Here is a 25,113-nt window from a genome sequence, read left to right as displayed (position 1 = left end):
TGCCCAAAACAAAGCTCAGAAGCTCATTGAACTTTTGAAACTTGAGGCTGTTTGCCTTTCTTCTCCTTACATTTGAAATGCTTATTTGATGAACTGCTGAAAACATGATCTTTTTTTCTACTAACAAGGCAAATGTTCCAGTCCTCATTCAGGTAACATGTACAATAACAACATTAATTAACAGGCAATGGTTTCAAGAGACATTTGGTTTTCTCCATCCTGTATGAAAGATTTTTCCCTGCAGGTCCATAAAGTATGACAGCTGGCTATAATGCACAGCAGTCCGTATTAGTCATAACACAGTTTTGCCTGGAGGGTCGGAATTAGAGATAAATGGGAAGATAACTGTAAAAAAATATTGCTTTGGGAAGCAAAGGAAAAAGCTTTGTTAGATTCTGATGCAAATCATATATTATGCGAGTGTCAGGGGTTTTAATGTTCTCTTTTATGGGACAGCTGCTCTTTAACTGGTCATTAATAACTTGCAAGGGCAAATTTAGCATTTCAATCTGTGTTGAATGAGAAGAACAGTGAAATTTAACAACCTGGATGTGGAGCTCTTTACCTCCAGCAGATCTGGTAACACACATCCCCTGCTTAAACATCAGATATAAATTCGGCGCAAAGACCAACACCCTTTAGACTGCAGATCCGAGACTAAAGCACAACTTTTTTTTTTTTATAGGCAACAAATAACTATGTTCCTCTACAAGGATTTTCAAAACCTCAGTTAGACAAAGAAACAGCAATGCATTTATGTGCAAGACCACATGAACACCGAGGGTTCCCGTGTTACTGGGGTTATCTGTACTGGGCCTCCCAAAGGCATGACTGACACGAGTAAGCCACACAGCAAGACTAAGGTCGGAGCTGGGAGGAGGAGGAAAGGTGTCTCCTTATGCTCTTACTCGGTTGCACCTGGAAAGCCTGTTCTCCTGTTTCGGGAGCCCCGATCCACAGACGCGGTACTGCGACACAGTGATGCCAGGCACTGTGAACCAAGCCTTGAAAACAGGCTACTCCTGTGAGAGGACAAGCCTCCAAACAGCGTTCACGACCTGCAGGGCTTTGAAATGCAGGTTGGTAGTTTGCAAGGAAAGGATGCATCACCAGACTGCAATTGCTTTGGAGCTGCAGAAGCCGGGCCAGGTTCCTTGCAGGTGATTCATCTGTGTCAGCGTAGCGCGTCTGGGGGGGGTCAAAGCTTGCGCTCCATGTTGCCTGAGCGAGCCCCTTGTTTCCAATCTGTGCTCCTCACTATTGCCAGGCACTGCGACACCTCCCGTCTCGTCTGGGATCGGGGGAGCACACTCACTGCTCCACGACACCTCGCCAAGCTTACAGGTAACGGCAGTCTAAAAGGGGTGACTGAAGCACACAACAAGCAGCACAGTAAACCCTCCTCAGAAAGAATCCTGGTTTATGATAAATGGGACTAAGTTTTTCCAACTAAATTTACAGCGGGAAGACCACATTTCCACAGGCCTTTTTTCACAGGAAGCATAATGCAAAGTAATGGGAAAATACGGTGGAAGAAATAAAGTGCATACACCTACAGTGTGATGGGACATTAATAATTATCGTTGTAGCCATGAAATTTTACAGGGCAGAGACAGCTCTTTACACCGAAATGCTGAATTACTTCCATTTTGTAATTACTTGACTGTATGAAACATCTTGATTCCCCAACCTGATTTCTTGTATCCCTAAGGAGCTATACAATACTTTTAGAATATTTTCCTACTCCTCAGATACTTTGTTCCCCCCCTCTCTTTGTCTCTGCAGACAAAACAATAAACGTTGTTTAAAAGCAAGATGAAGAAATGATGCGTAAAATTAATCTGTCGAGAGCAAAGAAACAAGTCTTTCATTAAAAAAAAAAAAAAAACAACAGCACATATATGTAAACAAAAAGAAGTCTCTGTGAAGGGGAATCATCCATATTAATTTGAGAACAATAGTCTCACAGTGGATATATTTATCATGTCTAATTCATTTTTCCCTTTCCTTAGGATTCCTTATCTCATTTGGAACTGTTCAGCCTAGATTAAGCCTCACACACCGTGTCCTTTTTTGATAAAGAAAAAAATGGCTTGATAAAGCTCAGAAATTGTTGGAGCAGTTCCCAGGATATGTTTATATATGTCTGCACGATGGATTAAAAGCGATTTTTCTTTTTAAGCAGGTAAATGCAATCAGTGGCTTCTGATGATAGACTTAAGTGCAGGCCCCGAGTGCCCACAAAGTATAACCCCTATATGGAAGTGCTATTACCTCCCAAAAACACACACAGCAGTGCTAGCTGTGCAATTTTTTCTTTAGGGCCCCATGAACTGCTGCTCTGAATCACAGATGTCTCCTTAACTCACTTTACTGAAGCTCTGTGCAGGACCTAAGCGGTTTTCCTGGCGCTGGGTCCCCCAGGCTTGGCTCCCCAGTGACAGGCAGTGTGCTGTAAAGCCCAGACTGGAGCAAGACACGCGTAAGCGCTTGGCCTGGCAAAGGCAAGCACATCACCACTCAGCAGAGCAGAGCTGCAGCCCATCCTATCTGTAAGAGCGTGCTCCTCGTGCTATTCAGAAGTGTATGAACGCTCTGATGATTCCCAGCCATTCTGGTCCATACAGGTGACCTCAAGCCTTCACACCAAACCGTGCAGCAGCCAGCTTGGCAAAGGAGAGCCCTGTCCCCCTCTCCCTGCTACCTGCCCTTACACAATTTGCAGCTGACTTCACGCAGCTCAGCTTTGCTATATACTATGAACTGGAGTTCCTCATGGTCTTTTCATCTGTGTGACATTTTACTCCTAACGGGCACTTTGATTTCTTTGCGGGGTGTGCTCAAGCAGCTTGTTAATGCCACAGAAAGATCATCACACTGTACGACCCACGCCGTCTCCTCTTACTTACCCACACAGTATCCCACCAGGTTGAGATACTGCTCTTCCTTGCAGCTAGTCCTGCACTTTCCACTAGCTAGAGTCGCATGGGGATGGCAGGTTAAGCACTCCAAATCCGAAGGGCCACGGCACGTCTTGCAGGATGGATGACAGGCTGAATAAGAAAATCAACGCTTGTTGTTTTGCTCTTGGTATCGCTCACCTCACACTCTCCCCTCCCCAGAAAGCCAGCCCCTATAATAATCATTTACTCCTACAAAACATGGACATAAAGCGATCAAATAGCATCAGTGACTGCAGAGTTGTGGTTTGGAAGGCTCTTCCATCTTCGTTTGAATAAATAAGATGAGAAATGAGCTGTCAATTTAAAAATGTGATTTGTTCTCTGCATTAATCAAAGTATAGATCTGTACGAAATATCAAGAAATTGGCCCTTTTATTCCTGCCTCCACATATGCTTGTGCAGTAAGAGTGGGATGCACAGGAGGGATAAATTAAACATCTTGGGATGGTACGAACATCATAGTGGCATGAGTTTGATATTCACGAGTGGAAAATCGAGGAATGATTTCTGAACGAAGCCCTCCCAAACTGAAACCTAGAAAACCTGAATGCCATGCCACCTCATTCTGTCTGCTAAAAGCTCAACAAAAAGATTGCAGAGAAAGCGGTTAAGATTGCTCAAAACTATTTCACTCAGACTGCTTTTGTATCTTTCTACCTTTAAGGACACACGCCGTATTTCCAGGATTTCCATGCTACAGATCTGAGGGAGATAGAAATACTACGGCTAATGAACTGTAAAAAAATCTTAAAAACTTCTTTTAAAGCTCTTCTATGAACAAAAGCACACAACTTCAAAAATGTCCCACCTCGGGACTCCCCCAGGTTACCTGCAATTGCTCACTCCCCACATGGAAGCTGGGCGTTTCGCAGTTGCCACAGCATAAGGCTCCAGTGTTTAAGACCAAACACATCATGTCCCACCACCTTCTCAGCTTGTCAGGAATCATGCTCATGAGTTCAGAGTTCAAAAGGAAGAATCAGTTTTCTAGGCACACCTATATTACACCCTGAGCTCCGCTGTTCAAAAGGCTCAGGAGATGTAAGCTGGCAGCATACAGAAAAATGCCACTTTCCTGACACTGAAATTTTGTTTCTGAGACATTTACATAAGCTTAATGCAACATTCAGCAGTTACCTCAGCTGTAAGGTGGCAGCGCACAACCTCAAAATTGATGAATCTTTACAATGGCCTGCCAAATAAATGTATTTATAGAGTTGTTCCTTGGGTGAATAAATTGAATAACTAGAGCAATGGACTTTAGAGGAGATTTCTCCCTCTAAACTTGAGGCCTCCCAGGGAAGCAACCCATACATGTCCCCTACTGCCAGAACAGATACATGGGTGCCTGACCCAACAAATCTATTCTGAAACAGCAGACAACTTTCAGGTGACCTTGAAGGGACTAATCAGATTTCAAACACCTGCATTTCCTCACCAATTGTACTTAGCAGCTCACAATTAGCGGCATACCCCAAAGGCCACCATTTTCTGCAAGGGGCAAAGAGGATTTAAGAGTTGCAGTCACTCAGAAGGTCAGTAGTCACGGTCACCTGCTTAGATGAGATCAAACAAGCTGAATGGCTGCCGCTTGCTGACTAGTGGGCAAGGTTGAGACAGTTATAAATAATGCTGTCCCCGCCTACTGATCAGGCATATTCATAGATGTAACGGCTTTTCTCCTGTATCTGCAAAATTCCTTCTTTCTAAACCCAACCCTATAGCCAGGCGTCAATCAAAAATAAAGCTAATTCACATGGACAATATGCTTATCTAGCCTAATCAAAGCAGATCATTTTTCAGTGTTGTCCAGTAAAGAAAGACCTCTTTTGCCACAGCGCGCTGGTTAAGAACATCACCCAGGCCTGCTGAAATGAAACGCAAAATATTTTCAGGGAAACAGTGCAGAGGAGCAAAACTGATTATAATTTATGATTCAATGTGTACGCCTCTGTCCCATTAGGAGGAGATTCCATTTCCTGAAATTGGACTATCCTATTCCCCCCTGAAAATACTTAAATAGCTTCATATGAATCTGAGAGCACCTCTAATTACATTGAGAAAGGCATCACAAAAACGTGCGTGCCATGAAGTTCAGCAGCAGAAGCTGCAAGGTGCCTGCACTATGCACTCACAGTAGCAGCGGTCCTGGTGGCTGAACAGCCCCTCTGGGCACTCAGAGAGGCATCTGCCTGCAAGCAGGACGTGGGAAGACAGACAAGCCGTGCAGTCCCGCGAAGTGTTCCCCACGCAGCCTGCACAGGAGGAGTGGCACTCTGCAGGGAAAGGAAAAACAAGAAGACAGAGAGAGCCAAATTATTTCTAGCTTATCTTGGTTGTTACTGTCCTAGAGTATGGCTAGATTGCTTTCTCCCCGATGACGGCAGGAAGGTATTTCCTTTACAGGATTCTCTGCTTGTGAAAGGTAGAAAGGGCAGGAGTACAAAGGCTTCTTGAAGATAAGGAGCAACCACAGATAGCTGCATGTTTAATCCTTCTTTCCACCCACACAGTTCATTACTGAAATGGAAAGCTGAGATGAACAACGCTGGGAAATACCCTTCTCCCTGTGAGAGCTCTGGGGTTCTGCAAACTTACCAGATTCTGAAAATCATCTTTCGCTATCACCTGCTAAATAAACACATAAACTCTTTAGTTAAAAACCTAGCATTTATTAGAGCAGTGACTTGAGGCCACAGGTTCCACTGCATCAGTCTCCGTTGAATGCAAAGAGAGACTTTTTGCCTTCTAGGGAGACAAGACAGACACCAGGCTGGAGAGGAGAAATGAAATTAAATAAAATTATTTATACAAGTACACTTAGCTGACTGTCAGAGAGCCAGAGAGAGAAGTCAGGGATCCTCGTCACAAATGCAATGTCTCCAGGACTATCTTTGCCTCAAGTGACTCAAATCATCTCAGAGAGAAATTTCTTACAGTTTCATCAGGTAAATCTCAGGCATCAGGAAAATATAGAGAGATATTTCTGTGTTTTGGCGAGAAATTCACAACCGCATGGGTTAAACCTTCAAAGCCAGCATTTTAACCTATATATGAACGTGCTTCTGTTCTGCACTGATAACGGAGGCATGGTACACACCTCCTGTGGGCTTACTTTTTCAAAAAGGTACATCTACAAGCTTTGCATGAGTATTTCACAGGGGTAGCTCAAAGTTTGAAATCTTGAATCTTCACAGTCTTCTGCAATAAATCAAACTACTATTCTAATGCCATTACCAGTACGGCAGAGCTAATGACTCGAGGGGCTGTGCCGGCATTCTTGCCCAATGACATAACTCAGCACTGTCACCGAACTCTGCTCAGGCCTGTTTGTACACGTCCGTTCACCCATCTGAGGCAGTGGTAGAGGGATCGCTTCGCTCAGTTTCTATCCCATAACCTGGACTTGGCCAGGAAAAACCATTGCCTGCCAAGGAACAGCCACTGAGTGGATTGGAGGCTCTACACTAATGCCTTCAGGAACCAACCCATGGATACCTTACGGCCTGCGGAGGTCACTGTTAAAGACAGAATCGTTCCACCAAAAAACCCGCCACTTCTTCCTTCCTTAAGATCCCCTAAGGTAAAAAAAAGGAGCTTGTACAGACTCTTACCATCAAGTTGAGATGAAGAGATTAAATCAAAATAAACGGATTTTAAATTATGTCCACTTTTAGAAAATGTTTTTTTTCGACAGGAAGAAACCACCATCAGTAGCATTGTTTCTATTGTTATTACTATTACTTTACTTAAGTGCTGTAGAGTCACTGTCTCTATGACTTGTCTTTCTACACGGGGAAATCACTGCCATTTCTGAAAGTACCATTTCTCCTTAGGCTTAGGGTGGGCTGTGTGGGCACAAGATGTTCACAGCCTAACCTCTTGGCCTGCTTCTGTCTGCATTATTTTCAAGATATTGCAGTATGTTTGTTGTACAGATATCCACACTGCCTGCCCCAAACTCTGTACAGCCAGACAGACTGGCTTGCTGATTTACCCACTGAACATTCTTCGCTGAAGTCCACAAGAGTTTTCTCTCAGAGTGGTAGGAAACCACATATATCCCCAAGGTATGCCGCGTTAGCCTCTTTTCCAAACTTTTGCTTTCATTGGAAATGCTTCCTGCTTAGTATTTCAGCAGCGATGGCATGTGTGCTTCAGGGCATGTATCAGAAGAGCTTCCTCAAAAGAAAAGACTACTGTGAGATGTCTTGACCTCCTCCAAGGGCTAGTAAGGAGACAGCTCAGCCTTCTCTGAAAAGGATTTAAGTATTCATCCTGCTTCAAAATAAGTCAGTGGTAAAAATCACATTCTCAACTTCAATGAAAAAAATACTAAGCTGTGCAGACTTGAACACAGTCATTTTAAAAAAAGTACCTGAATCCTTTAGTCACAAATTATATGCAGAGTGTACTTTCCCACAAAATTACTAGTATATACCATTCTGAAAGTTACTGAGTTTACACCTTCATGACTGTCACAAGGCAAACACAGGAGCTCAAGGCACAAAGAGAACTGAAGGTCCTACAAGATCACTCTGAACACCCCAAACCCAGTGCAGCCCTGCGCCGAAGGCTTTCAGCAGCTGTTCTCGTCCTCTACTCACGTTTGCAGACTCCCGCGCCATCCACGTAGAAGCGGGCTTGGCAGCGGGGGAGGCAAAGCCCACGTACAGCTCCTTCCACGGGCCGGTGAGGCTGCAGGACATCCTCGGGCACCCTGCACTGCAGGCAATGAGAGGGCCCCGGGCCGACGCAGGTGCGGCAGGACGGGTGGCAACCTGCACACAGGTCAAGAGAGCAGTCAGGACGGCGGCTCTGAGGACAGCTTTTTTTGGAGAGCAGGGTAAGGCCCAACAACCTGGGCATCTGGTTGTAAATGTGGGAGAGAAAGGGGAGAACATGCTGGTTGGGACCCTCTTGTTCATCCTTCTTTCCAGTTGCGTGTTGCTGCAAGCAGCCTGATACTCAAAGAGGTAGTGAAGAGCATACACCTTGCCGCAACTCACAAGCTAAGAAATCTGTTCCATAAACAGGTGGGGTGCTATGTTTTCTATAATGGAACGGGGACTTTAGAAAAGTACTTTGAAATATTCCCCCCTCCTCCCGGCCCCGAATAACAGCTCATTTCTTGAATAAAGTTGATGAACAAATAATGCTGGGAAAAAAACTGCGGTACTGTGCCACAGGCAGTCAATTTTCCTCTAATTTCTGGAACCGCAACGGTGAACACAATCTCACTAGGAGAGACAGCAAGAAATGACGGTCTGAAGGGCTCATAGGAAACATAAATTCATCTTCCGAATTTTCAGGTTTTCCACTGCTGCAAAAATGACCTCAGTCTTAGCAAATCTACTAGGTGTGTGTAGAATGTCATCCACTGCTTAACTCAGGTCAAGGAACACTTGGAAGCAATGTACATTTATTTCAACAGCATAGAGGAAAAAAAAGTCCCCAAGATCACTAAATCCCCCAGGATGTGACTGCAGAAAATCTGCTTTTCCTCAAAGTAGAAAACAATTAGCAGGCAAACACAGGAATTACTCACTGACCAATTCAGCGTAGTATAGAGGATCTGCATTGTAGCTGGGTACTCCGAGCACAGCCCGACCAAAACCAATATAGATACACTGGTTTACGGCAGCTGGGGAACTTACTCCAAGTACATAGCTTACCCATGCAGACGTCGTGATCCTGGTAAAAACCCTCTCCACAGCCCTGCAGGCACTGGCCCCGGTGCAACGCCAGAGGAAAGGAACAGGAGGTGCAGTGAGTGGCCAGAGGTCCCTCACATGTGGAGCATGAATCGTGACAAGCTGATAAAGAAACAGAGCACACAGAACTGAAATAGCCCCTTTTTTCTCCTTGAGAGTGGTGTTGCTGACTACAGCTTCCTCCAGCCAACAGCGAAAACTCCCTGTTGGCATGATGTTCAGCTATGGGAACCAACGAAAGCAGAAGTGCACGTGTATTAATAACTACTAACTGTAATAACTCTCACCGCGCGGTGTTTTGAATATGTATCTCAGCGTGTCTTAATATGCTTCGCAAGGCAAAGAGTTTACTTAAAACAATCACAAGTCAACCAAAGAAAACAAAAAAAAATCAAATTCCCTGTCCCCACTCGCGCTTCTGCGCTCTTAACGTTCCCTCCCCAAGGGTGAACATCTGGGGAAAAGAAAACAACATGCCTTGAGAGCCTCAGAAAAGGTCATGCAAATACGCCTCTCACCTCTGCATCTTCCATTGCTACTTGGGAAATATCCATCCGGGCACTCTGAAATGCACTTCCCATCAAATAACAACTTATCAGAAGCGCAGGTCGAACACCTGGGTTGGTCTGAATAGCACGTTTCACAGAAGTGGTCACAAGCTGCCAAAGAGCACAGCTCATTAATGAAACACACTCAGTCGGCAAAGAACAGCGGAGCCATCAGCCTGGCCACACGGGTGAAATCATGTAAGCCAAAGCATGCCTTGCCCTTTCTTTGTCAGAAAGGCATCTTTAAACAGAGGAACTCCAGCCCAAGTAACCTATTTGCTCTTTCCTAGTGTGAGTAGTGACATTCACGGAGGTGGATGTGTGAGTGCAGATGGGTATTCACTGACCCGTATCCTATCTAGGACTCCGAGAAAGTACAAATATCAGAAACGGGTCTACACCAGCACTCTCTCCACTACCTGCCACAATCCCCTCGGGGTAATGTAATATATTTTTCCTGTTCAACAACAGCTTGTGAACGGGGAGCACTGTTCTGAACAATTTCATGTATGAGAAGTATCTCATCAATCTTTACAGGCCTTTGTACAACAAGGACCAATTTGCAGACTGTTTGGGAAGTAAAAGACGGGGGAAAAGTTGATCCAAAAACTGTAATTCCCCCCTCCCCCTTTTCAAGCCAGTTTTAAATGTGAAAATGCATCTAAAATCAAGCATGATAATCCTTCTTACCAATTTACCAATTCCTGTGGTCTATATTCTCCCAGGCAGTCAGGTCTGAAGTTAACTGACCTGCTGCCTAAGAGCACTATGAAACTCTGGCTTCCCCCAAGTCAGTAGTGCTACTGCTGCTGTATATGCAGAAGGATCAAGTATTTTACTTAACCAGTTTTTGTTTCTTTTCACCAGTCTGACAGCCTCCTTTTGAAACAGCTTACAGCTCCCCAGTTGGGGATCAAAAGGCATGGTTTTGGTAGAAGACGAAAGGCCTGAGTTGTGGAGGTTGTGAGGAACAACTATGCAGTTTTGAGAAATTGCTGGCAATAAAAAAATCAAAATTATGGCCAAGCTGCATCTAAGTTAAATTTTTCCTTTTGAGCTTAAATGTTTTTCAGCTACAGATGTCAGATTTCAAACCTGCACCCTCCAAAACACAAGTGAGTAAAATTTACTGGTATAGACATCAACCAAAATGAAGGGGAACCTGGTCAAAGTGAAATTCATCCAGAATTGGTCAGAATAGTAACAATTTTTGTCAATATGCTCCAGGTTTTAAGGCCTCTCCCGTGTAAAGACAGACAAACCCCTGCGTCATTTCTACTGACTGAGCTGGACAGTCCTTCAAAGCAAGTGGAGGTGGCTGCCAGCAGAAACCCAGACTTGACCTGAATGGTTGTGGCAAATTTTAGATTGTTTATCTATTTGAGATTTTTTTTTCCCCCTTCACGTTCTGTTTGACTTAGGTCTTTTAATTCCCTCCAGCCATCTTGTCCCCTTTTCTCAGAAAACCTTCCCAGCACTCAAGTCTCCTCTGTTGTGCAGGTATTACTTACTGTGATGCTGAATTATAATCAAATTTACAGAAATCTGCTGGCAAAGGCCATTTTTCTTTCCGCAGACAAACGCATTTGTCAAGCCCTCAGAAACAGCTCAGTTAGGCTTTCAAGCTGTTCAGGGAGGGAAAAAACCTTAAACCTTTCAGCATCTGATTAGCTTAAATGAATTAATAATCTTACAAACAAAGAGCCGCTTTCCTCATCCAATATCTATGCACAAGGTGCATCTGGCTTCTTAGACATGAATAAAATCAAAGCTGCTGCACAGCTAAATGAAATATTGATTCCTTTTTATGCAGAGCATTTCTCAAGCTTCTTGCAATTGGAGGAGAAAACAGGTATTTACCTTTGCAGATTCCATCCTGTGTATAAAACCCCTGCCCACAGCTAGCCACACAGAGCCCTGCTTTTAGCACACGTGATATGTCTTTGCAGGACAAACAATTGTTCTCTGCAGCACCCCAGCATGAAGAACAGGACTCGTGACAAGCTGCAGGAAAGAAAGGTGCAGGATTAACAAACAATCAACTTCCAGTCATGTCCTTAAAATGAAGAGTTTGCAGTAATTCACTTCTTTCGCAGTTTTCTTCCTTAAACTCACAGGCGTTCACTGCTTCAGAAAAGAAAACAAAAAACCACTGCTCTTGGGTTAGCATCTTTCATCTAAGCCATTCTCAGGGGCACAATTTACAGCTTCATTTTCTACGTGCAATATGACATGCAGTGTACAACAGAGCAGTTTCTGTAGCTGTAATCAGACTAGGAGCAGTGCTGGTAACACTTTCATCCTGGTGCTAGGGGCTGTACAAGCACAAAGGGGAACAGGAAGAGATCCCATCACACCCTACTTAAAAAACAGACCTGCAATCAGATCCTTGCAGGCACTACTGACATTAACCCAGCTCCACGCACAAACACAGAAGCAGACTGCAGGGCTGCAAAGTTAAAAACCTTGCAAAGTTAAAAACAAGACAGGCTGCTTCTAGAAACAATTCCTTCTGCCCTTCCAGGGCTCTGCACCGGTGCAGAAGGAACTGACTTCTGGCTGTTGGCCAATCTGGTTGAGCAGGGCAGAAATCCTCACGTATCCTGGTTGGGATACAGTAATGTTTCAGGTATTCCTGAAGTATATCACATTCCTGCAATGCAGGCAGTGTAAGTGCCCTCTCTGTGGCATCTGGGTACACACAGGCAGAACAGAGGGGTCCTCGAGCATGATGACGTCTTACAATTAAACTACAACTAACTCGGTGGAGATCGATTCTGCCGCCCAAAACAGCTGCTGAATGAGCCACCTTATTCGAAACTGTACGAGTTCAGCTGTGGGGGAAATTCAGCCTACTGTGGTTACTGTTTATTAAATCTGTGATGCAGACTCATATCAAATCCTGTGCTACCAGAGCTGGCAGGAACTGTGCAAATTACAGTTCTTCTAGCGATTAGATTTTTTTCTCGATTACACCCAAATATGTTCCAGGGATGTTCTTAAATGTATTATTCACAATAAGGCAGGTGCATGCTCGTGCTCCCAGACCACGGCAGGTGGGAGAAAACAGAACGCTCTGACATTTGCCCTGTACCCACAAACACATCTAAAGTCGCAGCCACCCAAGAAAAACTCATCTGGGAGTAGTCTCAGTGTAACACAGGAACCAGCGGACAGAGCAGCAGCTCATCCACATAACTAAGAGCACATTTACATCCAGAGCAGTGACAAAAGCGAACAGCTTCCTGTCAGAATAAACCCCCTAAGGGACAGACAGTGCATCCTCTCCCCAGTAACGGGCGAGAGTGAAAGTATTTGCAATCCACGTAGCTGTGAGTAACCTTACGGTAAACCAGTGATCACCACTACTCCCACCTCACTCCTGTTTTGCATGGTTTCTACGCTGCTTCTGTCTGCTTGAGGCCATAGCTGCTCTTGGGTTTGTTAATTAATGAGATGGAGCACCTATGTTTGTGCTTATATATGAGTCACACTGCACAGCGTAAGATAAACACCCCATCTTAATGGCTCTCACTGCTCCCCCAGGCAGGGACGTGTTAGCACCTCCATCTCACCCGGAGGGAACTGAAACACACAACATGTGACATTAGAACAGGGAGTGTTTCGAGGCCCGAGACATGGGACATTTGAGTTCCTGCCCAGCACATGGTCCTTGGACATTTTGGATGTTCCTTCTTCACATTTCTACCTTTGTTCATTTTTCATTTTTTTGTCTTCTTCTGTTGCCTTGTCACTAGCTGTTTGCTTTCCCCCTTCTCACCCAACCTCTCACACACCTTACTCTTCACTTCTTCAGAACGCTGTGGCTTTTCTAGTTCCTGAACACTCCTATGGGAGGAATGTCTCAAAAGGACACTAGGCATCCTGCATCCAAAAGGATCTTCCCTCCTTGACTCCTACAGCAAGTGCCGTCACCGCTATCAAGCGCATCTAAATGTGGCTGAGTCACAACACAGCGAATACCAAACATCCCATCTCGAGGCAAAAATTGTGCAGAGTTTTCTGCTCCAGTCAATAATTTCCCTTGCTGATAAAAAGCTGCATCTCATTCCAGCTTGCGTGATTCTCAGGGCACGTCTACACTCGAAAGTTAACTGCAGAGTATGTGTTCCTGCTGTAAATTCCTAAGTACTGAAATGTCCTCACTTCACCTTCCCCCACTTCACCTGCCAGCCGCGTTTTGCTCCTCTCTGATCTCACTCTAACTTCCAACATCTTTTTTCAAAGAGTGGGCACCAGGACTCGGATCCTCTAACTACAGCCTTCCCACTGCACAGCTTGACCCGCTCGCTGTTAACCTACCTCAGTATGTTGACACATCTGAACATACCCAGTTATTTGCAAAGTTCTCAAGTCCGCTCCAGAGATGCTGCTCCTTTCCAAGAGGCCCTTTTCTCTCCTGGCAGCCTGGCCTCCAGACTCTGGTTTTAAACAGGCAGCCTTGCATACAGCTGGATTAAAAACACCCTTTTGATGACTGCCACATCAGTTGGCCTAATATGCTTTGGCTCCAACACGCACGTTTGCTGCCTGCACTAGAGCGAGTGCTCCCGAGCACAGCCTCACCTCAGTCTTTCTCCTCAAGCAGCTGCCTCGAGCTGTCCCTATGTGTAGATCAAAATAACGTCTTCACCTCCTGCCGGTGCCACACATTTTGCTGGACCTGAGTCTACCATAAACAACAGCTTCTGGCTCTGGCTCTCTTAAGCCCTGCTATGGGCACGTGGCCGTAGGGCTAATAGAGCAGCAGACAGGCCAGCCCAGCCCGCTCCCCCGTTCTCTGCTGCCAAAAGAAACTCACCACAAACGTTACTCTAAAAACAGCCACCAAGAAAGGGAGTGAGACAGGAAGGAAGGGTGTTTTACACAAAATGGGCTAAGAAAACTCCCCATGCCATGCCTCCAGTGGAGAAACCTGTAATGTCTACACTCAAGCCAGGTAATGACACAAACCAGCACAGTCTGCAGGCTGGAGGAGTTTAAGATCTTACTTCACCTCCTCTCTCCAGTTCCCAGTTGGCTCTCACTGGCCCTTGGCAAAGATCCTGCAATTCCACTCCTGGGGTATCACAGCAGCTTTCAAGTCTTCTAAGGAGACAGCTGTTGTGTTAAAAATTGCACGTCTTCCTAGATGGTGGATGACTTCTGTGGTATCTCAGCTGTGGAAAGGCTACAGTGGGAGAAGTAAAGATGAAGTACAACCCACCAGAGGTCATCAGACCTTCTGAGAAGGTGCAGTGGATTTGGCAAACTGCTATGAAACAGATCCTCTGGACTCCAAGCTGTTCGACAGAGACCAGGCCCAAATGGCTTCTCTGAGACAGAAAAGGAGGGGATCTAAGTAGCAGAGTTTGGAAGAAAGGAAGGAGGAAGAATGCAACCCGATTTTTAGAAAGACAGCCACACTTAGCACTCGGAAGCAGTGCAAATGACTTGAAGTACAGGATTGGTAACAATTTCCTCAAGCGGGCCAACAAAAAAAAATAAATGTTTGCAGGAAGAGACTTGGCTCCGCTGCGCTGCTCCCATCACCAGCCCTGCCAGCCAGCTCTCCCCGGGAACAGGATCCCCGCACCCCCTGACACAGCCTGAGCCACGCTCCCACAGATACAATCCTTCGGTTCTCCTGCTCGCGGCGACAGGCACCGGGCGATTTATTTTCACGTGTCTTGTGGACTTTGTTGTCCCAAGTCCAGCAGCTACTAAATCCCAGCCAATATCTCCTCTCTGTTTGCCATCAGCTGCACCCGGAGTCGCAAGCAATGGACCCCCCAGCCTGTAGGACCTGGGTTGCTGCAGTTGGAACAGCAGCCCCAACCCGGTCCTGCCCCGTGTTTATCTGCACTCACGCACACCCCTGCCTGCAGAAGTTTTGGCTCTTTCAGCACTGGATCACTGCCAGAGCCGGCGGCTGCTCCTCGCCCAAACAGCCGCTCACCAACTCCACTGGAAAAGCAGGGGACAAAATGGGAGCGTTCAACGTGCCACTGTCAGCTAAAACATCTTCGCCTACAGCAACTAAGCGGCTGTGTGAAAATAAATCAACGGAAGTGACTGCATCACCAGGAAACTGTTTTCACCCTTCCTGGCTATTTTCAGTTCAGATTTGTAGGGGCTGCTCAGCACTGCCTCCTCCCTTCACTGTGGATACTGGACTTACACACAAGACCCTGCAGCTTAACCAGACATTGCTGCTGAAGGAAAGATGTCCAAAAGAATATAGTTGACCTTCCACTTGCAATAGGGTGTGCAATTACTCTGCCTCAGCTGACACGATGGTATTCATGAAGCTGCAGTAAGATGTCTTTCCAGAAAATCAATGTTAAACAAACAAACAAAACTTCCAAGGTCTTGCTTCTTGGTTAAAGCAAGAGCACTCCAGTGGCTCCCAAGCCAACGGGTCTTTTTCTCCTCTGTGTTACTCAGGAGTTGCAGGGTGTAAAGCAGGAGTCACACAGAAGTGACACAGGCTTTTAGAAGATGAGAGATCCTGCAAAGTGATGGTTTTGGTCCTTCATGATCGACCATAAGTCAGAGAAGCAATTGAAGATCCATTCACCAAACTGTCTCGTATCTGCATCAGTGCAGGTGTAACAGTCCCAGGTTTGATGACAGCAAGAGGGCTAATGCAAATGCCATCCCAGCAAGAACACAGTGAGAAGTCACCGCTCGGTTTTGGGAAAGCACAGATGGGGCCTGACCGCCCTGTGCCGTGTGGTGCCATTAACCACCTCTAACCTGCTCTCCTCACCGTGAGCTGGGCAAGTTCAGCTCAGACACGATCAGTTGTTTATCCTCAAGGTGAGCCTCCGCAGCCGGATACGGCAGAGAAGAACAACAGGTCGTGAATAAAAATCCAAGTGCTTTGCTGCAGAGTGAGCTGGGTCTGTTAGTGTCCATTTGCACGTTTCAACATTCGCATTTTGGGAGATCAAAGCAGAAATGCTTGAGTTCTGCCTAGGCTTTTGAATAATCTTGAACACATGAATAATTAAGCTAGAAAAATGCAGTGAGAGCACAGAACACCCTAAGTCCTTCCAGCCCTTCTGTTCTACCAGGCAGACATCTTCTATTTTTCCTTCCCTTTGCTTTGCCTTCAGTGGGGCATTTCTTAAGCGTTTTCACAGCCTATTTCTGACAGGGAAGACTACATCTACCACTCTGCTCTAAGCCCGATTCAAACCGATCCATTATCTCTAAATACACTGCTACATAACTGAACCTATCATCTTTTGTTCTCAACGTTACTTTCTCTTAGCGGTTTTAACACTTTACAGAAGCAGATGGAGGGATGGGGACAGGGAACGACCCTGCTGTAAGATTAAAATAGGGAAGAGATCAAGCGACTGTATTCTGCAATTCAAAATAGATTCAATTAGACCAGTTGTTATAAAACATGAACAAAAGTAAAGACTAATTCATTGTGGTTTGTTACAATGCAGGCAACAGGACGGAGTAAGAAACCTGGTTTTGCAGGTCTTTTTCATCTCCAGAGTGAACTCCTCAAGAGGGAGTTTACTGGAACTATAGCAATTAACGCAGTCTCGTTCATCCTTTTTGTGATTTTGGAACACGCTTATTGTAGATGTTAAAATCATTATAAGAAAAATACTTCTGAACAGTCTAAGGCTCATCTGAACAATCAGATTAGAGATTTGTAAAAATAAAGAGGATACAAAGAAAGAGCAAACAGCAATGAATTATGGACTGTATCTGAAGTTTAAGTCTTTCTCCACTGGTTTGACTTTATGCAGAAAATGCAGCCAGGCAGAACTAAAGCAAATTGGTTTAATTCCCTTGAGGAAATAGGAACAAATTTTCCCAGCAACTTTCAGCTACAAGCACGCGTGACTGCAAATTTGGATGGAATGCACAATCAGTAATCTACCAGCCAGTAATAAAACGAAACATTAGCCTTTCCCTACCACTTCAGCAGTACATGGGCACTGCCAATTAAAACACTAGAAGCAGGTGGAAAGGAAATGGTAAAATAAAACCAAATGAAGTATAAGATTATTTGATACTTAAGTCTATAAATTCTTTTGGACTGGGTCTCTCTTTTCTATTTATACATGCACAATGGGGCCCTAGTCTACAGTCACTGCTGGAGGACAGAGGGTTTTTCAGACTTTCAAAACCTGAAACAAATGGTCAGGTCTTCAAGGCAAACCACTTCAGAAAAGGAAGCTGGACTTACAATCTAAAGTGTTTTCTCCTGAAATCTGCCAAAAGCCCTAAGCCCATATTTGATTTTCAGCAGGAGAGCTAGTTCCAAAGAAACTGAAGTGATGGCTCAAGAAGTTAAGCATGTGCTCCACCCCCTTGCTGAATTAGAGCTGCAGAAATAATTAGAAGCCTTCTAAAAGGGCCAACATCAAGAGGAGAAAAGTGTTAATTTTAGAGAAAACAATTAAACCATCATGATGAAAAAGCAGCTGCCTTACAGTCTGGGAAAAATACAGGTATTCCAAAGGAACAGGGGAAGCTCAGAAAACCACTATCATAGTTCCGTCAAAGTTCCCAATCTTATTCTCAGTCTTTTCAATTGCTAAGATATAGGGTTTAGACACATCTCAGTGTTTTACAGAATTACTAATGTACTTTGTAAATATGCCTCCTGAGAACAGTTCATCCAATCAACTTTTGGGAAAAGAGCACTGTCTGAAACAAATGTCAAAACAAAGCAAAAAACTTCTCCAAAAAGGATTTTCTGCGTGCTTTTCTGAGTTCTATCAGTCCCCCACCCATCCAAGCAATTTCCTATGCACCTCAAAGTACTGTCTCCCAAAAGGTCTGGCATTAGCAGCTGCAGTTAGCCTGCACTGAACTAAAAGAAAACCCCCACAGATCAGATTGCCAGACATGGCTCAAGGTGTTACAGCCTTAGTAAAATTAGTGCATGAATCCTGCTCTGTACCCTTAACACCACAAACACCACACTTCCAAAAGAAAATTCTGAATTGAAAGAGGACAGGGGTGAAAAAAATGCAGTGTTCAAAAGCAGAGAGTTTTATTCCAACAGAACCGATCCTCTGAGGAATTTTAATGAATATTTCCCCAACCAGTAATCAATTTTACGCTGTATGACTTAGTTCCTCTGTTCCCTCCTTCCTTTACTCTAGGGTGAACATTAACACCTATGTCAACAGCAGATCTCTCAACAGAGAGTATATCTAATAGCTCGGGTAGAGCTTTCGCCTGCTGTTCTGCTATTACAAAGTATTGCAGTCTTTTTTGCTTTAAGTCACCTGTGCAGAGGAGCTGATCCTGAAAGTATCCCTTCCCACATGAAGTCACGCACTGCCCATTCTTCATTAGCAGGGTTGCCTTGCACGAGGAGCACTCAAATCCATTGGTACAGGCTGAGCATGTTTCATTGCAGGCTTCCAAGAGAAAGAACAGAGAAGAAAGGTGTATTAATCCCAAATGTCTTGATCAGCAAGATTGCCCTGCTCGGATAGAAGGAGACAATTTTGCCTCATTTTGGCAAAAAAGTTTGAGAATTTGCATTTTTCAGGGCCTTCCACCTGACACCCCCTGAAGTCGTAAGCCCATGGTTACTGCTCAGCATATGCCTGAATGCTTTTCCAAATAAAGCCTGGCAATCTCTTTATAATAAGCCTGTGGGATCCTGCAAACAAAAGCACAGCAAGACGCAGAGAAGAGCCATCTGACCCCGTGCAGAAATTACCTAAGCAAGTCCCCCCATCCTGGTAGAACCCCGATTCACAGGTCTCCACACAGCGCCCATTCTGCAGCTGCCTCCTTGCGTCTCGGCAGGCGTTACAGTGATCAAAGGACTGAGAGCAGGTCAGACAGTCCGGGTGGCACTCAACTGGCACAAAGAAAAGACACGAAGGTAAAAACCATCAGCAGTGTTCTCCATCAGGAAGGCACAGAACAATGCATACTCCCAAATCAAAGTGAAATCCGTTATTTATTTCTGTTGGTGGTTCAAAGTGTGTTACTTTTGGAGTGTTGTTGTTTTTTTTTTTTCCCCAGGATTGCATGAAAGGGGCTAAACGTTATATTGCTGTATTCTCGTATGTGAGAATTTATTGCACAGACTCAGATTTTCTAGACTACTGATAAAAAGGATATGCATAGTCCACACGGTTTTCTCAGCAGTAAAAATCGTAAGCCATCAGGAATGAGTGGTCCGAAACAACCTGAGTTTGAACTTCCTTCAGTCAAACCCTGCAATAAGTCAAGACGGTGTCCATGCCAGGTCAGAGTAGAGGTGGCAGACCACTCTCCCTCCAGTCAAAAGCTTTATGTCACAGCACTGTAGCAAGCATTTCCTGACCACAGGCATCTCCTCAAAGGCCGTAGCTGCTCTCTCTGCAGAGGTCAAGAGAAAGACTGCTTTCGCTTTGCTACTGAGATACTTTTCCTTGATGGAAGGAAAGCTGTCCTGAGAAGTCAGCAAAAAGGATCCTGAAAACTCTTTTTCATTTACACTAAAAAACCTGCAAGTTTCCAGGGAGATCTACCTAAGGAAAGAGTCAGGAATCAAGAGCCACAGAAGACGTACAGTTGAAGATAACAACGAATCCACAGTGATAAACAGGAGGAATGAATGGGAGGCTCGGACTCTATCCATTTCTTTCCAACAACTTTCCAAAGGTATACGCAGCCCCGTCCTTCCAGTCTGACAATGAACTGACTACCTGGAGGGCTACAGAATGGACAATTTTTCTCTAGGTACAAAAAAATTCCCTTTGCTCCAACCCCAATGTTCTCAGTGAGAGGGTATATTTGCTGGTTTTAACATAAATACAGCTATGATTAGTGCTATATGCTTTACACTGGCTGAGCATGAATGGGTTCTCTCTGTCTGCTTCTCCCAGCGTATCCGTGAGAAGCAGCAATAAATTTTTACCAGCTTTAACGAAGCAGATGTGTTAGGGACTGATGCTCTGGGCTCACAGATTGAACTGCTGCAGGCTAGATTTTGCATTTGTTTCTCATCTCCTCCAATGCAAAACGGAAAAAGACAGGGGAAAAACAGCAGGCTTCAGTAAAGGAAATTTCCATTTACCTTTTAGGACACAAAAATGCAAGTTAGGCTCTGTATGTCCAATACCATGACTTCAAAAGCCTGTATTTTCCAAAACGCTATCATTAAGGAAGCTAAATAAAGAAGCCAGATTCTCACGTAACCAAGGCAGAGCGGCACTTCTCGGTAAGGAGGAGAACAGAGGGGTCCTGAGAGCACTTCATACTCTGTCCCCTTCATGGAGCCTGTGCAGATGCTGTTCCCTTTTGAAAATCCAGGACAATTTTATCTGAGCTGTCCAACACCCATTTTCCTCACTTTTCCATTTGTAGTGCTTTGCATTCTTATTAGCATGCAGTAAATAACAAGCTTTAAAACATTAATATGGCAAACGTGCCAAGGCACTCCTGCAAATGACAGTATAATTAAACTGTGAAGCTATTTTCTTTTGACTGAGATAAAACATTAACTGGAGCACTCTGATAAAAAGCAAAGTTATATGAGTGCAACAAGAAAAATCAACAAACCACAGCTAAAGTCGACCAACTATGAAATGTAAATCAAGGAGAATGACAACAGCCTAGAGAAAAAATGAATTTATATGAAAAATTAACATAGAAGCTAATGCTATCCTAATCTTTCCAAACAATTATTAACTGGCAGCCATTCAGCCCCTGGTGAGCTTGTGGCATAACAGTGTAAGCCGGTTCGTTCTTCCTTCTGTTCCCAAGAAATAATCAAGAGCCCATGGACTCCAAAACCTATGTCAGGGTTAGAGAGCAGTCTTATAAAGTCCCTTATAAACTTATAAGCAGACTTAGAGAGCCCCTGCCTTATAAAACTCACGCTGAAGAAGAAAGAAAAAGGCAAAGCATTTCCAAAACACCAACCCCAAGGAGAAACAATTTTGCCAAAAGAAAGCTCTTACTTAAACCAGGGGAAGTCAGTGGGAGCCTCTGGATGGAGGCTCTCTAAGCACCCTCATTAAATTATATGGAAGCCAGTTAATTAGCAACGGAAAACCTCGAAGACAAGTCAAACTTCAAGGCGGGTATCAGGGGGGTCCCGGGGAAGCGAGGGCTGGGAGTGGCGGTAAGACGGGGCCGGCGCTGGGTGCGTACCTGGCCGGCAGTGCGGGCAGCAGCCGCCCGTCGCCCCAACAGCCAGGCTGCCGGGCGGGCAGGCCGGGCAGGAGCGCTGGAAGCAGGTCACCTCCGCGTCCCGGCATTCGCATTCTCCGCACGGCCCTTCTTCCCATTTCTCTCCGTTCTGCACGAGAAACACCAAGCGGGCAGGCGTCAGGAGAGCAGCAGAGCCTTCGCGCAGCGCGCCTCCGCCGTGCACGGGAACTTCTGGGTAAGCTGCAAGGCGACGTCAGTGCCAGCAGTAAAGAAACACCTCCGGGGCTCTTTCGGCACCGAGGCCTGCTGAGGTGCGGCCGCGTGTTTCCGTGCCGTTAACCCTCCCGCCCTCTTCGCCTTTCCAGAAGAAAGCGGCCTGCAAAGCGCCGACTGAGGGGAAGTCTTTGGCCCCTGAACACCTGCACACGTTCCCCCTCAGCACTCCCTCCGAAGCAGGGTATTTTTCAGTTAGCTGTAAGTCCTTTCTACTTCTTCCCCTCCCTTCGTTTTCTCCGACACAGAGCATTTTCTCCTGTCTCCAAATTCTGCTGCCTCACTTGTCCACTTCTTTTTCACAGCCTGGTAACAAGCGCTTGAATCTGCTCTGCATCTGAGCAGATAAGATACCCGTAATCTGCCCTCTGCCTGAATCTGTGTATTTGCATAAAGACCTTTTTGTCACACTTTAGACCTCTTTCTAACCTTCACAGCATTTTATTTCCTCTCCTCCTCCCTTTGATCGCCTTGTTTTCCCTCACCAAGGACTGGCAGAAACACCACTGAGGTGAAGCGGCATCACGGCCTTTCTTCCAAACTCCCCCCCGCGCCTGGCTCCCGCCTGCTCCTGCCAGGCAACGGCCGGGAGGGATCCTGCACCCACTGTTCCCCTCCCAGGATCTGCACCCCTTGGCCAGCTCACCAGCCCACCGCGGCTGCCCTCGGCGGCTGAGGGTCCCAGTGAGGAAGTCAAAAGGCAGAAAAGAGACCGCAAGCATTTTAAATGCCCGTGACGCTTTTCGGCCAGCTCCTCGCTTAAAAGGGATAAAGCATGAACTGGAATAAACCTGACACCTTAATGTTCTACCTCACTTGGGTCAGAGAAAGAGATCTGAGGAAAGAAAGGGAAGTATTAGCATTAAAAAAAACCCAAAACAGTATTAAGCTTCCCATTTCTCACATCTGCTGGTAAACAGCAGTGATTAGCTCTAGTCCTCATCTGTCAGAGCAATGAAAAGTCCATTACTGGTATATTTAAAGCAACATACTTAACGTTTCCTTTCTATTTAACTTCAGAAGGAAAGCTCCTTGACAATATTCATAAATTAATGGACTTCTGTTGCAGTAAAAATTATAATCTGTGGGATACATAGGCAGAAAGCGATACGTTGCCCCAGCTCTGTAGCCTCTACCTTACTGGATTAAAGTCAGGCATCTTTAACTCCACGAGACGTGCAGGAAACCTATGAGTATGTCTATTAAATATTAAAGGAAAATGATTGATTATTTGCACAAAGGAAAGCAAGGGAAACTTAAACTCTGCAGCAGATGCACACATTCCAAACAAGTGTGTTCTGTAAATTGTGAAAGCAATCTGCAGTCAATATTAATGGATTATTTTTCTGTCACACTCGTAAATAATATCCTTCGCAGAACTGGAGAGGGAGAACCAATTCCTCCAAATCATTATGAGCAGAACTCACTATTACGTGCTCCAAAGTACCAGGATACTCACAGCTTTGATATGTTCTTTGTAAACACAGTAACTATTACTTGAAATACATTCAGGACAGCACTTCCCATCTGAGTGAATTAATTCCTCACCCTGTGAAGAGAAAGGTTGAAGCAATTCAAATGGAATCAACACCACCAAAAATACTGTGGAATGCAGAGGCAGAACAGCTCTTGCCCTGGAATGCAATCTTCAATATCTAATTTCACCTTATCTTCTCTCTATCCCACTTCATCTCTATAGGTACAGTTTGAAAAATGTGGTTAGTAAATACTGCAGTTGCAGAACAAACCTCAGAAAAGGCCAGGGAATTCAGTGACAAGGCCACTACTTCATCCCCAAATCCCGCAGAAAAAGACACCTCCCCCCAGTATGATCCAGTGCAAGTAGAGAATAGGAATGACATATTTTTTACTGTGGATCACTAGGATTTTACCGGAGCACCGTCAAGATTTCAATGCATAAAAGCTTACCTTCACTTTGAATGTTTGAGTTTTTTTCCCCAAGAGAATTTCAAAGCTCATGCCCTTTTCATCCCAGATGGAAAAAGCCTGTTCTTTGTTACAACTGCACAACTCTACAGTATCCACTTAAATAACTTTGGTTTGAAGATAAGAATTTAGCAGCAGGAGAAGGGAATAAAGTGCCCTAATTTGTCATAACTTTTTGTGCCCAAGTGGAAGCTGAATATTTAGAAAAGAGGGAGACTCTGCCCTAGGGAACCAGGACACAGCTCAAATGAAACAGCTTCGATTTCCTGATCTGAGTAGCTTTTCTGGACCCGATCCTCCTGCACTGTAAGCACAAGCAAGGTAATACATACCAGTCAGAAAACAGACATATGTATGCAATTAAAAAGTTACAAATGAATGACTAAATTAGATTTGGTGCCAATGTGCACCAAGCGCTTGTTTAATCTGTGCCTGCTAAATGTCAGTGTTAATACCCACCCCAAATATCAGTGGGCATAATCTTCCTCGCCTTGCAACCAGGCAGATTACTTACCTGTGACAAACAGAGAAGTCGTGACCGCTCGTTAAATGTTTGCGAGGGGCTCACATACCCAGTGAAACCACACAGCTCACACTGGTTTCCATTCCAGCATGTTGCTGCTTTCTTCTGACGGCTCACAAAATTCAGCTCAGAGCCAAGTATACCAAACAGCTTTGCTGATTTACACCAACCGGGCGTCTGTTCTAGGAGGCACTCCAGGATATTTTTCACTGTGCCACACTGGCACGCTCACCAATTTGTTTATGGGAATTACTTTAGACACAGGTAGGTCAATAAGAGCATCGGTCACTGTTAGTTTCTCCAAGGTGGAACAATTAATCCAGGCCACACTGTGGCAAGCCTCATGCATTTCTGAGAATGGGTAGGAGAGGAGAAACGATATGGTTCTGAGTCACTGAGGACCACACACAGCCTCAATCTCTCTCTGCTGGTTCTATGCATTTTTGCCCTTAAATTATTACTTCAGAATGCCATTGGCAGTGGTTGGATCTCACGTCGCTGCTCTGTACTATAAACCCACCCCTGCCCACATCCACACCCACATACATAAACACACACTATAGGAAAACTAAGAACAACAAGCCATGGAACATGGCCTGCCTAGCCAAAAAAATGCAACCACGCTGCTCTGCCAAGATTCAGAGAAGGGAGAGGCTATGTGAGATAACTCGTGGTTCTGCCAAAGAGAGATTCATTATAGTCCAGGTTGAGAACGTGAAAACGGCAGCGATGGGCTGGGAGGTAGAAAAGAGAATGAACTGTTTTATGCAATCTCTCTCAAACTTGTACACGCCTACATCCACATGCACCACCCGTAACTCTCAACACCCTAGCTCTATTCCTTCTAAATATCAGAAAGACTTCTGCAGCTTGTTGGCTGGACAGCAGTCACGCAGCACCCTGCAAGCTCTACCTTACTGACCCTGGAGTTTCTAGGGCTGGCAGGGCTGCTAGCCAAAATCCTCCCTTGCCAGCCTGCTCAGATAGGCTGCAGCATCCCCTGC

General features: G+C 45.1%; 1 protein-coding gene across 1 annotated transcript in view; it reads right to left on the bottom strand.

The window, feature by feature from the left end:
- FRAS1 (Fraser extracellular matrix complex subunit 1) overlaps positions 1–25,113 on the bottom strand; it is a 172,862-nt gene that overhangs the window by 75,273 nt on the left and 72,476 nt on the right. Inside the window, exons 10-19 of the mRNA XM_042796609.1 lie at positions 23,099–23,188; positions 21,367–21,514; positions 18,938–19,081; positions 18,495–18,629; positions 11,086–11,229; positions 9,196–9,336; positions 8,639–8,779; positions 7,571–7,744; positions 5,099–5,239; positions 2,910–3,053 (exon numbers count right to left, since the gene is read on the bottom strand). Coding sequence (XP_042652543.1) covers positions 2,910–3,053; positions 5,099–5,239; positions 7,571–7,744; positions 8,639–8,779; positions 9,196–9,336; positions 11,086–11,229; positions 18,495–18,629; positions 18,938–19,081; positions 21,367–21,514; positions 23,099–23,188 — 1,402 coding nt within the window. The remainder of the gene's footprint in view (positions 1–2,909; positions 3,054–5,098; positions 5,240–7,570; positions 7,745–8,638; positions 8,780–9,195; positions 9,337–11,085; positions 11,230–18,494; positions 18,630–18,937; positions 19,082–21,366; positions 21,515–23,098; positions 23,189–25,113) is intronic.

Source organism: Tyto alba, unplaced genomic scaffold (assembly GCF_018691265.1).
Source record: "Tyto alba isolate M040663 unplaced genomic scaffold, T.alba_DEE_v4.0 Super-Scaffold_23, whole genome shotgun sequence".
In the NCBI taxonomy this organism is placed as follows: Eukaryota; Metazoa; Chordata; class Aves; order Strigiformes; family Tytonidae; genus Tyto; species Tyto alba.
The sequence above is the reverse complement of the archived record's forward strand: the minus strand, read 5'-3'. Positions and strand labels throughout refer to the sequence as shown.